This window comes from Lacerta agilis, chromosome 7 (genome assembly GCF_009819535.1).
Source record: "Lacerta agilis isolate rLacAgi1 chromosome 7, rLacAgi1.pri, whole genome shotgun sequence".
NCBI lineage: Eukaryota > Metazoa > Chordata > Lepidosauria > Squamata > Lacertidae > Lacerta > Lacerta agilis.
In genome coordinates this window covers 86,516,222-86,529,479 of record NC_046318.1, presented here as the reverse complement: position 1 = coordinate 86,529,479, position 13,258 = coordinate 86,516,222, and the positions used below count along the sequence as shown (strand labels likewise).

Below are 13,258 nucleotides of genomic sequence, written 5' to 3'. Positions count from 1 at the left end.
AGCTACTAACATGAGTTTGGCCAAACTGCGAGAGGCAGTGAAGGATAGGTGTGCCTGGCGTGCTCTGGTCCAGGGGGTCATGAAGAGTCGGACACGACTGAACGACTGAACAACAACAAAAGGACCCCTGGGCGGTTATGTCCAGTCGAATTCGACTATGGGGTGCAGAGCTCAACTCCGCTTCCAGGCCGATGGAATCTGCATTTGTCCGCAGAGAGCTTTCCGGGTCATGGGGTCAGCAGGACTGAACCGCTTCTGGCGCAACGGGACACCGCAACAGTGCCCATCAGGCGCTGGGGTGCTTTTGAGCTGCTAGGTTGGCAGGAGCTGGGACAAAGCAACAGGATTCGAACTGCTGACCGTACAATCAGCAAGCTCAAGAGGCTCGGTGGTTAAGCCCACAGCGCCACCCGCATCCCATACAGAATAGCCTGCAGCTGGATCAGGCTAAAGGAGGCCAGTCTAGTCCAGGATGCTGTTCTCACAGTAGCCACACAGACGCCCACAATCAGAAACCTGCAAGCAGGACACTCCCCCCTCTTGCAGTTTCCAGCAACTGGGACTCCGAAGCCTCGCTGCCTGTGACCCGCTTGCCTTTCACCTTCTGATTTTTGAGAAGTTTCCTCTTCTGAAGTAAAGTCTGTTTGGACTTCCTTGCCAGTTGTCTAAGTACCGTACATACTTGTTGAATTGGATGGCATTGTGGCTGCTGTTTTGAATCCCCCCAACTGCTTCTCACCCCAGTCCTAGGCACCACTTAAGCCCCAGTTGCTTCCTTGAGGATGGCTGGAAATTTTGCCATGAGCAGAACACACATTTGCCACAACTCTTCTTCCTTTGAATGCCTCCTTGATTTCATTCTCCATAATCTGATTTCTTATAGTTGGACATGAAATGTTAAGGAACTGGTTGAAGTGGAGACAAATATCTATTTCATCCTGTATTATGCATTTGGGGAGGGCACCACTGGCCTCTCCTTAGAAGTCAGTGTAAGGCTAGCCAAGGTGTCAGAGGAGCTTACTTGCAGCTTGGATGTGGTGGTGGGGTGGGCAGTCATGAGTGAAAGCTTTGGATGAGTATAAAAGCTCATTTGTTCAGGGTGGGTATCAGTGGCTCTCACTGGAGTGCAAGGGAAACATGCACTAGGTGGCCTTTGCAGGTGGAGACCCTTTTACAGCAATGCAGCCTCCTGCCCTCCCATTTCACCTAGCCATGGCCCAGGAAGCCTGGGGCCCTCCAGACATTGCTGAACTACGGTCCTCATCATCCCAGGCCAGACAGACTGGGGCTGATGAGAGCTAGAATACTCTGGAGGACAGGACTCGCACCAATGGCTTCAAGTTACAAGAAACGAGATTCCGACTAAGTGTTCAGGAAAACATTCTGACAGTAAGAGCTGTTAAACAGTGGAACCGTCTCCCTCTCCTTCCTTGGAGGTTTTTAAGCAGAGGTTGGATGGCTATCTATGATGGATGCTTCAGCTGAGATTCCTGCATTACGGGGGTTGGACTAGACCCTTGGATCCCTTCCAATTCTATGAAGAATCAAACCATGCCTGCAGGACCACAGCCATCCCCTACCCTATTCCTGAGCCACACAACTCTTCCCATTACTTGATCCCAAAAGACAACACAAGCTTCGGAGCCCTTGTTCTCCTGTTGCTGCAATCTAAATATATGACAGACTCCAAAATTGTATGTACATTTGCATAGTTTATTCCAGTCACAGAACTTATTATTGCTTTTAGTGCAGAATGTTAACCCTCCTGTTACAGTATTTCTGTGCCCCCCTCCCCTCTGCTGTGGCTTTGGCTGGGTGGCCTCTGCCTGTCACCTGCTCCAATTGTTAGTCCTGTGGGCCCTGCTCCAGAAGTAGCTTCTACATTTCAGTGGACAGCTGAATGCTACCCAGTTGGCATTTTAAGCAACTTAACTGTGCTTCAGGATTAGCAGAGGCTTGTGGCTCTGCACATGCAGTCAAATGGTCAATGGCACTCCACCTTACAGCTTGGGCCTGTCTGCAGTCATTCATGGTCCCCTCTTCATGGTCTGCTCTTCAGTGCAATATTCCCAGCCTTCCATCATCTACTTTGATTCTTTCATTTCTTCACTTCTCAAGACATTCACAAACCAAACCAACTAGCATGGTGTCCAGAAGAGACAGAGAACCCTGCAGCTGAACTGGAGCAAGGGAGGGCCCTTCAGTCCAGCTCTGGGTTCCTTTCAGAGGCCCAGCAGATGCTCCTGGGAAGCCCACAAGCAGAACATGAGCACAACAGCCTCTCCCTGTGGCGACCCTTCGCGATTGGTGTTCTTGGAGGCAGGACATGGCTCTCATGACTGGCAGTCACCTTAACTCTCCTCCATGAATTTGTAAGTTCACACAATTGAAACCATGAGAAATGCTCCAGCCTGGTGGCTGCCCATGCTTGCAGGTAGCATCCCCCTCACCCTGAGATTTGGGGAGAGGCCACCTTATGTTTGGGGAAGCAGCAATGGCTTGGAGTGACAGCTCCCAAAAGGGACATGGCAGTGCTCCTTTGCATGCTTACGTGGAAGTACTGCTGTGCTGTGCTTCCTCAACAACAGAATCTGTCTTTCAAAGGCAGCATGCAGAGAGGCAGCACAAGGAGGAAAGGGAGGGACATCAGGTTCTCCCCGTTGGCTGCCAGCTTCTAACAACCTGTGTGGGTTTTGCTCTCACCCTGAAAACCATCCTCATAAAGCAGTGGTGGTTTACATGCCTATTGGTTTATTTCCAGGGACATAAATAGTTGCCTCTCTTAAGTGCTCCTGGTTCAGCATGTGTGGGCAATGGTTTCCACTGCTGCACGAGGGGTGGGGGGGTGGGGTGGGATTCCTGGCCAAGACCTGGCTTGAATCCTCTTGCTGGTAATCATTCCAGCAGGGTGGGCAACTTGAACCACAGCCATTAAACATTATCTGTGTGTCTGCTCCCCTTGTCAGCTGCTTCTGTCCATGGCCTGATTCGCCTCTCCTCTTTCTCCAAAGCCTTTTCTGGCTGTGCTGCTCACTGAGACTGGTCTAATGGGAGGCACCAGGGACCTTTGCTGCCCTGGGGCTTCCTACGCACAACAGCAGTCCTCTTCCACTCAGCCGCAGTTCCTGCCCCAGCTGGGCCAGCCGCAGCTGCTGCAGTTCAGAATGGAGTTCAAAGGAGTGAATGCTCCTCCCAGGGAACGAGTTCCCTGCACATAGACAACAATCATTTCAGGAAGATTAAGCCAGCAAGTCATTTTCTATGTGGAAGGAAGAACATTTACTTATGAAGGAGCATTCTTTCACATGAGCTCTGCCTGCAGTCTGAAATGGAGCAGCCCACTTTAGTCTGCGCACCTCCAGACTCATGGGAGCAATTCATGCTGTAAATTCAGGTTTGCACAATTAAAGTGATTCAAACCCCTCTCTGACACCCTAGCACCACAAAGCCACTTAAAAGAAAAAGCAGTCTTTGGGCAATTAGGAAAGTGATAGGGAAACACACTGAAAAGTGTGGGATGAATGAATGATGACCAGCAAGATGTCTAAACCATCCAAGATGGATGCTCATTGTCGTATAACCTCCCAGCAAGCAAATGAGAACAAATGCCCAATGAAGGCTGGATGCAGCCTTGTCTCCTGTGCAGGAGCTTTGTGGAAGCAAGTCAGGAAGGAGGATGCTCAATAAATAGGGTGCCTGGAGGAGCCCTGAGTGACAGTGGAGGGTATCAGGATTGGGGCAGGAGGGGAAGTGTGAGAAGAAGGGTGGTGCAGAAGAAGCTACTTATGTGACGCAAAAGCCCCTGTCCTTCAGCAGAGAACTGTCGTCTCCTCTTCCTATCCTCACCCTGCCCAGCAGGGTTGTTTCTTCCCTCCTGCCAGCGCCTGGAGGAAGCCTCATCTGCCTTGCAATGGTGACATGGGCAGTGGTGCAAGTCAGCACCCAGCCAGCTCTGCCAACCTAAGTCTCAGCCTACCCTGCAATTGCAAATGCTGTTTACACAGATCCCCTTGGTACCCCCAGCCCCTCAAGTGCCTTGTCCACTCACACACACACACACACACACACAGAGAGAGAGAGAGAGAGAGAGAGACTAGAAACAATCTCTCTGAGAAAGATTTGGCTAAGTGGTGGGTCCCCATTGCTGGTCAAGTAGGCATCTTCTGGTGCTGTGAAGGCTGCTGTAGAGTTGCCAGTGATGCTTTCACTGAGGTTGGCACTAAGCCAGAATGGCCATATTGGACAAGAAAGGCTGGATCTTAACCCAAAAAGCAGCTCAGCACCCGCCAATTCCTGACACAGAAGCAGAAAGTTTGTCACAGAAAGCTGCTTTGACAGATGATTACAGGACTCCATGTCAGCTGGGCTCCCCTCCCCCCGACAGACAGTGTTTGGTTTGAAGCAGCGCCTTCTGGTGCCCCTTTTGTCCCCCCCTCCAGGGGCCCAGAGCCCCCCCTGCCACCAGCCCAGCCCATTCCACAGCCAGGGGTGGGGGTGGGGGTCAACGCAGCTGTCCTGACAGGAGGGCTTCCCATCAGCATTTGTCCCAGGCAAAGTGATTCTGGACCAGAGAGATGAAGGTGGGCAGCAACGTCAGTCACTTTTTTGTTTTGAATGTGCCCAGGAGCTTGGGCATGAATTTGCCCACCTTCTTGTCTTTGGCATCGGGCTCACCTTCCTCTTCGCCATGCTCATCCTTCTTGCAGAAAACCTCAAACCGGCTGTAAACCCGCTTCTCCTTCCTCATGCTCTCCATCCTTTTCAGGAGGGAGTCCCTGTCCTCTGAAGGGTCCCTCTGCAGATGTCGCCGGTGGCTGCCAAAGCTCTCCGACCGGAGGATCCCGGTGCTTCTCTCCTCAGCTCTGTGGTCCAAGCTGGTGGCCGACTTGGACAGCTCTGGGTTGCTGGAGCTTGGCAGCTGCCTGGCCAGCTCTGCTCGGTTCTTCTGGCTGTTAGCCGAAATCTGCTCAAGAATGACCTTTGTGTCATCCCGGAGGTTGCTGCTGTAGAGGACATTGGCTGTGGATGAGGGAAACCGAGGCTGAGGGGACTGGCTGCCTTTGGGGACAAGGGTGGAAGGAGGCAGCTTTGGAGACTTCTCTTCCTCTATTGCTTCCTGGAAGTCACCTTTGGACAGTCGCTTGACACCTCCCACACTCTGCTTCTCTGGCTTCCAGCTCTCAGGGGTGGCGTCTTCTTCTGGCTTCTTCTCCCCTTTGGGGTTCAGCAGCTGCTTTAGCCTGAGAGATCCTTTCCTGAAAAACTCCCGTGGGCTCTGCTCCTGCTTACAGCCATCTTCCTCTGGCTTATTGAGGGAGCTGTTGGAGCCGTGAGCCTTGGAGGGAACTTCCACAGTCTGGGCTTGTTCTGCTTTCTTGAATTCTGTCTCGGGCAGATTCTGAGCTTCCCCTTTGAAGCAAAGCTTCTCCTTCCTTTCTGCAAGAGCTCGTTTCTGAGTTTCTCCAACAAATATGAGGCTCTCCTCTGGTAGACTGGGCTTGTTCTCTATTGGGTAGAACCGAGAAGAGAGCTTGTCCGTTTTACTGCTCATCTGTGCAATGGGATCCTTGCCAAGCACATCAGTGAGCTGACCGGCAGAGGTGGACTCTCCAAATGCCCTATCTGACTCCAAGTGCAACTTGTAGCTGCCAAGAGAGTCTTTGGAGTCTGACACGTGGCTCTCCAAGATCTTGTACTGCACCGACTTGGTGCATTTCCTCTCTGCATTCTGGGACTCTTCCTGCAGGAAAGAGGACATGGCCTTTGTGTGACTGACGGTCATACTTTCTGAGTCTTTGCCCACTGTCTTATACTTCTCAAGTAGCTCAGCTACTTTGGAGGCAGTGGTGGTCTTGACTGTCTCGCTGTCCTTTGTCACCTCGTTGGATGTCTGCTCTTTTTGAATCATCTGGACTTTCTCAGCCGACGTGTTCTGCTGGTCCAATTTTGCAGCACTAAAAATAAGGGATGACCTGAGTCGTGAGCTCCTCTGAATCAAGGGGTTTATCCTGCTCCTGAAAGGATCCTGCTTCACCAAAGAGGCCTCCTCAGCTGGCCTCTCAGCTCCTGAAAGTGGAAGTGGGGGTTTGAAAGAGGGGAAGAGGTCACTGGGGAACCTTGGGAGGGGCTCTGTGGGGCCAAGCACCTCGTTGTAGGCCTCTGACTCCATGGGTGTCGGGAGACCCTCCTCTCCTGGGTCAGACTGGTACCCACTCAGGTACGAGGAAATTCTCCAGTTGCGCAGGCCAGCTCGGTTCTCTTGCACTTTCTTGCCTTGATCTGCATCCTGGTCTTGGTCCTGCAGGAACAGCCTTTGTTCCAGGCTCTGTTTCTGGGTTGGGGACGTCTGGCACATGAACTTTTGCCCCATGTTCTGTGTCCGGAAGGAGGGCAGCCCAAGAGGGCCATTCCCGGCCACATTCACTTGGTCAGAGCCATGCCTTACTTCCTTGGAGGAATGGGAAGGCACGTAGTCCAGCCGCAGAGGGTAGCCCTCCTGGGCGAAACCAGATTCTACTTCCGGGCACCGGAAGCCGTCGGTGTAATCCTCCGCTTCATTGAACCCGGGCCTGCCTCCCCTTATTCTCTCAAAGAGCCCCTGGGGCCGGTTGGCACCGTGGGGATGCTCAAACTGATACTGATAGAACTGGTCTTTCTGAAAATGGCTGGATTGAATTTTAAAATCATCCAAATTGTTCATGAACATCTGCCTGGAAAACTGCTTTGAAGAAGCAAAGTTCTCAAAGGTCCCTTCTGCAAAGCTGTGCCTTTTGAAGGAGTCCATCTCCAGCTGCTTCGAGCGGAGAAAGCCCCGGACGGGGTCCAGCTGGGAGTTCTCCATCTCCACCTTCTTGGAATACATCCGCATTGCTGACCCCTCCAAGGTGTGGCGCAGCATGTCGTCTCTTCTGAAGGAGGACAGGAAGTACCTGTCTGGGTCAACCCTGTCCATCAGTGGCGAGAAAAGGTTGTCTTCCCGGGGGAAGAGCAGGGGGTGCTTCTTGGGGAAGAGGGGCAGGTTGCTGCCATAGGGCGCCATGCCAAAGGGTGCCATGAGGGTCTCTGCCGCCTTCATCAGGACATTGGCAGGAGGAACCAGTGGGTCTGACTGGGCAAAGAGGATGCGGAACTCCTCGTCAAAGCTGGCCACCAACTCTCCCTGGAAGATGTGAGCGATGCTCCGGTGGATCTTCTCGAACGACCACATGAAGCTGTGGAGAAGCAGGCAAGAGATAGAATGTTACTGCTGCAAGTGGCCACTCTGCCTCGCAGGGCATGCGTGAGATGCCTCCTCATCCTCCTCCTCCCTGTACCCACAGGATACTGTGGGCACCTCTCCCAGAGAGTGACACCCCCTTTGTGGAACTCCCTCCCCAGAGATATCAAGTGCCAGGTTAAAATAACTCTGCATGTGCCTTCAATGGCCTGGAATTGGGAGGAGGGCTCCTTATTGCTGCTGTTTCCCTTTAATATCTTACGGGTTGCCTGTAGTTCCAGACAACCTTGAGCAGTGCCTGCTTTTAAGCAGAATAATGTCTACTTGTTAGTGATGTTGTATTAGTGCTGAAATCCCTTTGGATGGTCTTTCAAATTAAAAGGCAGAATATAACTATTCCACATAAGAATGTACAAAGCCAGAACCTTATAACCTAAGGAGAATTACAGTTGGGATGGGTTGTTTGTGCGAGTCACATCCAAGCCCAAGGCTTAGCAATGAGAACTGGAGTCCTGCAACAGCAAAAGGCAGACCTACTTCTGCTATTTCTCTTATGAATCCCCCATCCTCCATAAGGTCTCTGTAGGAACTGGACAGGACCTCCCCACTAACCCAAAGAGCTCTGCCCAGCAAGGGGAATGGGAAATGCCTGACTCATGCTCTGCCTCGAGAGATTCTGCCTGGACAGCCAGAGTTTGCTGCAAGGCCCAGTTGCTCCAAGAATGGATGGATTTCTGTTTGCCCTCCTGACTTAGGATCCTGGCCAGCTTCCCACCCATGGCCAGCCCTCTCCACCCCAAGGCTCCTCCTTTGGGGCAGCTGGGTGGCCATTTGCATTTCCTCCTCCCTCCCAAGGTTCATCACAGCCCTCTGTTGCAGCAGGAAGGAGTCAAGCCACCTGTGGGCTCTCCCTGCTCCTCTGCCCTCCACTCACCTGTAACTCCCGCTCAGCACCACCATGCAATCCACCAGCAGGAACTTCTCCTTCACATGCCCCTTGAAGGACTTCCCGGTGCGACAGTAGTAGGTGGGGCCGGAAACTGTTCTCACCCGGAGGAACTGCAAGGCAAGAGAGGTATCAGGCAGCAAAATCCCCAAGGCAGCCACTGCTCCCCCCAACCCAGGCCGTTTAGCTGCAGGCTCCCAAGAGGCAGATCATACAACCAGAGTTGGAAGGGAAACCTGAAGGAGTGTCTGCACCTCCATCGTTCTGCCCGGACACTGAGGTCCAGTGCCGAGGGCCTTCTGGCGGTTCCCTCACTGCGAGAAGCCAAGTTACAGGGAACCAGACAGAGGGCCTACTTGGTAGTGGCGCCCGCCCTGTGGAACGCCCTCCCACCAGATGTCAAAGAGAAAAACAACTACCAGACTTTTGGAAGACATCTGAAGGCAGCCCTGTTTAGGGAAGCTTTTAATGTTTAATAGACTATTGCATTTTAATATTCTGTTGGGAGCCGCCCAGAGTGGCTGGGGAAACCCAGCCAGATGGGCAGGGTATAAATAATAAAATTATTTATTTATTTATTTATTTTTATCATCATTATCATCCCTGGGGTCATCTAATCCAACCCACTGCAATGCAGGAATCAATGCAGGATGGGGGGGGGGACATTGCTGCATGGTTCCCTCCACTCTCATAGAGCTGAATGTTGGAAGATTCAGGACAAAAAGAAGTCCTTCTTCCTGCAGAGCATTGTTAAAACCGTGGAGCTCATTCCCACAGGGAGCAGTGATAGCCTCCAACCTAGATGGCTTTAAACCAGAAACGGACAAACTCCTGGAAGAGGAGAGGGCAATTGATGGCAACTGGCTGTCGCGTGAAAGATTGAACAAGCTTGTTTCCTGCGGCTCCACAGGTCAGGACCCGAACAGATGGATTCAAACCACAAGAAAGGAGATTCCAACTAAACCTCATGAAGAACTTTTTGACAGTGGAACAGACTCCCTCAGAAGGTGGTGGACTCTTCTTCGTTGGAGGTTTTAAAGCAGAGGTGGTGTGGCCACCTGTGAGGGATGTTTTAGCTGAGATTCCTGCATTGCAGGGGGTTGGACTTGTTACGGAAATTATGGGGGGGTCACCTAAGCAAAGTCTCCTCCTGAGTAAACTCATTTGGGGTATGGAGTGATGCCCTTAAGGGGACCCATCTCTCTGCCATGATCCAGTAGGCGAGAGACCAGTGCACAGGGAGATGCCTCAGCAGGTAATCTCTGGGTGCTTCAGGAAGCCACTGGGCTAATATCCCTCAGCTGGAATCCCATTGTTCTCTCCCAGATAAGTGCTCAAGGTATCCTTGCCAATACTTAACACCCATTCACATTGGCTCAGGGCTATCTCCCTGATATTGCTCTGTTTCCCCCATATGCTAATCTTGTTTTTCCTGTTTTTCCTATATGCCAATCATGTATGACCCTTCCCTTTCGTGATGTAGTGATGATGTAGTAATGATGTTTCCAAACTGTATTCTGGGATATGATAGGAGTTTTTAAAAGTTCTTGTAACACTGCTCTGGGTGTGCAGTTTGACTGTAACCTATTGCGCAATAAACCCTGTCTTGTCCTTGCTCCAGTGGCTGGACTTCTTTTATTTAATTACAGACTGGATGACCCTCGGGGTCCTTCTATCTCTGCAGTTCAACCATTCTATGATTCTAGAGCCACAACAGCTCAGCTCGGCCTCCACAGCCAGAGGCAGCAATGCTTCTGAATGCCAGTTGCCGGAGACCCCAGGAAGGGAGTGCGGCTGTGCTCAGGTCTCACTTGTGGTCAGCCACTGTGAGAACAGGATGCTGGACCCAATGGGCTCCCCTGGGCCTGATCCAGGAGCCAGACTCTCTTGGTGTTCTCAGAGCTGCCTGCACTGTTTGGGGGGGGCTTGGGTTTGGGGGTACCAAAGGGGCACAAAATTGCACCCTGTGTCCTAGTGCCACATTGCCTCATGGCCAGCCCCTGCCCCCTCCTGCTGTGCTTACTTCCACGTAGTTGAGGTTGACTCTGCACTTGGCTGCCATGTCCAGGAAGAGCTGGGAATTCATCTCATCCAGCAGGATGTACACAGGAACCCTGCGGGCTGCAGCATCAAGCACTTCGCCCAGCAGGTCCACATCTGTGAATATGTCCATCACTATGGCAACCACCTGGAGGGAAGGCAAAAAGGCAGGTTAACATCTCACATGACTCTCTTTCCACCTTGGGAAGCCAGAGGACTGACTTCCTGGGAGCAGCCTCAGGTGCCCTGGCAAGGCTCAGCCCCCTCTCTCCGGGCACCTGCCCTTTGAAGGAGCTGCCAGCCCTTTGCCTCCCATTCCCGAGCCAGAGCCAGTCCCACAAAGATGTCGGTGCACACAGGAAGCAGTGTAATAAAAGTCAAGTCACCCTACGGGGGGCCTTCTCTGCTGGGCCCCTGGGGTGTGGGAGGCTTCTTTTTGGGGGAATGTCAATAACAAAATGTTAATAACAAAAGAAGGATCTACTGATAATAAGCAGTCTATACATGGAAGCAATGAATAACTGACGAGATTCAACAGTAGCCCCAAAGCTGACAACTTTATGCATAGCAGCCTGCCCCCCACCCCGGCCAAAAATCCCATTTATACCTAGACTGAAAAGGCCAGGAAGTCCCCCTCACAGTTCTCATATATGTATCTATATAATCACATTCCTATCTTGCTCTTCCTTCCAAAGAAGCCCAGGGCAGCAAGCAAGAAATGATAGCAAATAAACATATCTCAAAAACAAGTCTAATACAGTTGCAGGCTTGGAAGAATCTCAATGTGAAAGGCTTGTTGGAAGGAGGAGGTTTTTGGCAGGTGTTGAAAAGTAGCCTGTCTTGGTGTCCAGATAGAGGGAATTCCAAGGGCTAGGGGAGCCACCACAGCAAAGGCCCGACTTCTGCATTGTGTGGAACTGACCTCTGGACAAGACAGAATCTGCACCTGGGACGTTGCTGACAGTCGAATCCGTTGGAGAGCTCCTGGGGTGGGTGGGGGAGGCAGGCAGGCAGGAAGAGGGGGCCCCCCACAGCGCATCCCTCTAGACCAGCACCACCTCCCGGTGGCCCATAACTAACAAGCCCAGCTTTATTACTATTGTTGATTATGATGATTAGATTTCTTACCTTCCTTTCATCACATGGTTCCAGGGTGGGTTACAACAATATAAAAATGCAATGTTAACATCAGTTGAAACCATTTACAATGGATCATTTCCTCTAGCTAGCTAGCTAGCCAGCCCCATATCTTCCTTTACCTCAGAAGCCCTTGCTTAGCATCCTCCAAATACAGTGGTACCTCAGGTTACAGATGCTTCAGGTTAAAGACACTTCAGGTTACAGACTCCGCTAAACCAGAAATAGTACCTGCTGGCAGCAGCAGGAGGCCCCATTAGTTAAAGTGGTACTTCAGGTTAAGAACAGTTTCAGGTTAAGAACGGACCTCCAGAAAGAATTAAGTTCTTAACTGAGGTACCACTGTATCTGGAAGCCCCGTGTGCATGTTCCATCTCTCTCCTTTGTAGCCTCAAGAGGTAAAACCCCTTCCTGTATTTCTGCTTTGCCAGACTGGTGTCATTTTGCAAATCTTCCCTTGTGGAGTGTTCCCTCAGCCTCCTCTCCCCTCCCCTTGGGAGTCCTCTGGGCAGCTGCCACTGCCACCCCTGGTCTCTGAGCTGCTCCCCCGCCCCAAAGAGAGATGCCTCCTCACACTGCCCTACAGGGGCCTGGGAAGCACCCCCTGGCCAGCCCCACAGGCACCATTTGCCTGGGGATCTTGTAGCCAAGGCTGCTGAAACAAAGAGCTGTGCAAGCCTTTGGGAGGCAGAGACAAGAGAGGGCATCAGAGGAGGGAGGGAAGGAAAGAGGGACAGAGGCCAGTGTTGCCCGTGGCCCCCCTGACCATCATTCAAGGCACCCCAGGGTGAAAACCACTGTGGTAAGTGCATCTATGCCCTGCCGGGCATGAACAGACTTTGGGTGTGAGGATCTGCTCTGCTTACTACTAGAAGACCAAGATGGTCGGGGGGGGGGGGGAGACAGCCTGGGAAATCTCAGGTGCAACAGATCACACAACTTTTTTCAGAGGAAGGCTTTGTTGTTGTTGTTAATTTTCAGTGGCTACCAAGGTCAGAAACCTCTGAATGCTGCCTGCTAAGGAGCACATCAAGGAGGAGTACTGCTGCTGCTGCTTTTTCCTCTGCTTAATGGACAAGATACGACAGGCATGTACAACATGTGAGTTAAGGCGGTGTCGGCTCTTCCATTACAACACTCCTCCATAACGTTCCTCCTTTATTCATTCATTTATTTATTTATTTTATTATTTTTGCAAAAGCTGCACATAACAGTCTTGGAACAGATCTCTGTTCTGATTTCAAATTTCACCAATAAGCTTTAAAAAGGGAAAGTGTGAGGCTTGGGAAGCTTTTTTTTTTTTTTTACACAAAATATTGTTTTTTATTTCCTATAACGCTTTGGGGTGGATTGTGTATACTAAGCATTTTTATAACTATCCCATTTGTCTCAGTGTGTGAGCTGCCTCTGAAGGGGTTGTTGTTAATCCTGTGTGTTTATTCAAGATCAGGAGTCCTCCTGAGATGCACATAAGGGTGGGAGTCCACTGATTTAGTTAGGACTCCAGCAAGTCTGTCCTGTGCATGTCAGATCAGAAGCAAGTTCCACAGTGTTGTAAGCATGCATGAAGTTGCAGCCTTAAGATGGAGGGGGACAGATGAAGGCAGACAGTGAGTGTGGGAGGAGGAAGGCCGGATGCAAGGAGCGCAGGGGACTCCTGCAACTTCCTTTAATCGCTGCATAGAAGAGGGAACTGCTGTGCCTAGTTGGGGGGGGGGGCAGCTTGATGAAACTCCCTCTCACTTGAAATCCGGCAGCCACCGCCCCTGCTATGTTAAAACTGTTTTATTTGAGAAAGTCTTTGCACCATGAATGCTGTTCTGATGTTTTAATCTATGGTGTCAATTTATGTTTTAAATTTTGTAGACTGTATGTTTACATTTTGAAAACTGCTTTGAGCCCCAGATTCAATGAAAAGC

The 13,258-nt window shown here is 51.2% G+C and overlaps 1 protein-coding gene across 1 annotated transcript in view; it reads right to left on the bottom strand.

The window, feature by feature from the left end:
* Positions 1-1,692: 1,692 nt before the first annotated feature.
* Positions 1,693-13,258, bottom strand: part of FAM83H (family with sequence similarity 83 member H) — a 32,769-nt gene continuing 21,203 nt past the window's right edge. Inside the window, exons 3-5 of the mRNA XM_033156083.1 lie at positions 10,186-10,350; positions 8,151-8,275; positions 1,693-7,211 (exon numbers count right to left, since the gene is read on the bottom strand). Of these exons, the coding sequence (XP_033011974.1) occupies positions 4,598-7,211; positions 8,151-8,275; positions 10,186-10,350 (2,904 nt within the window). The 3' untranslated portion in view covers positions 1,693-4,597. The remainder of the gene's footprint in view (positions 7,212-8,150; positions 8,276-10,185; positions 10,351-13,258) is intronic.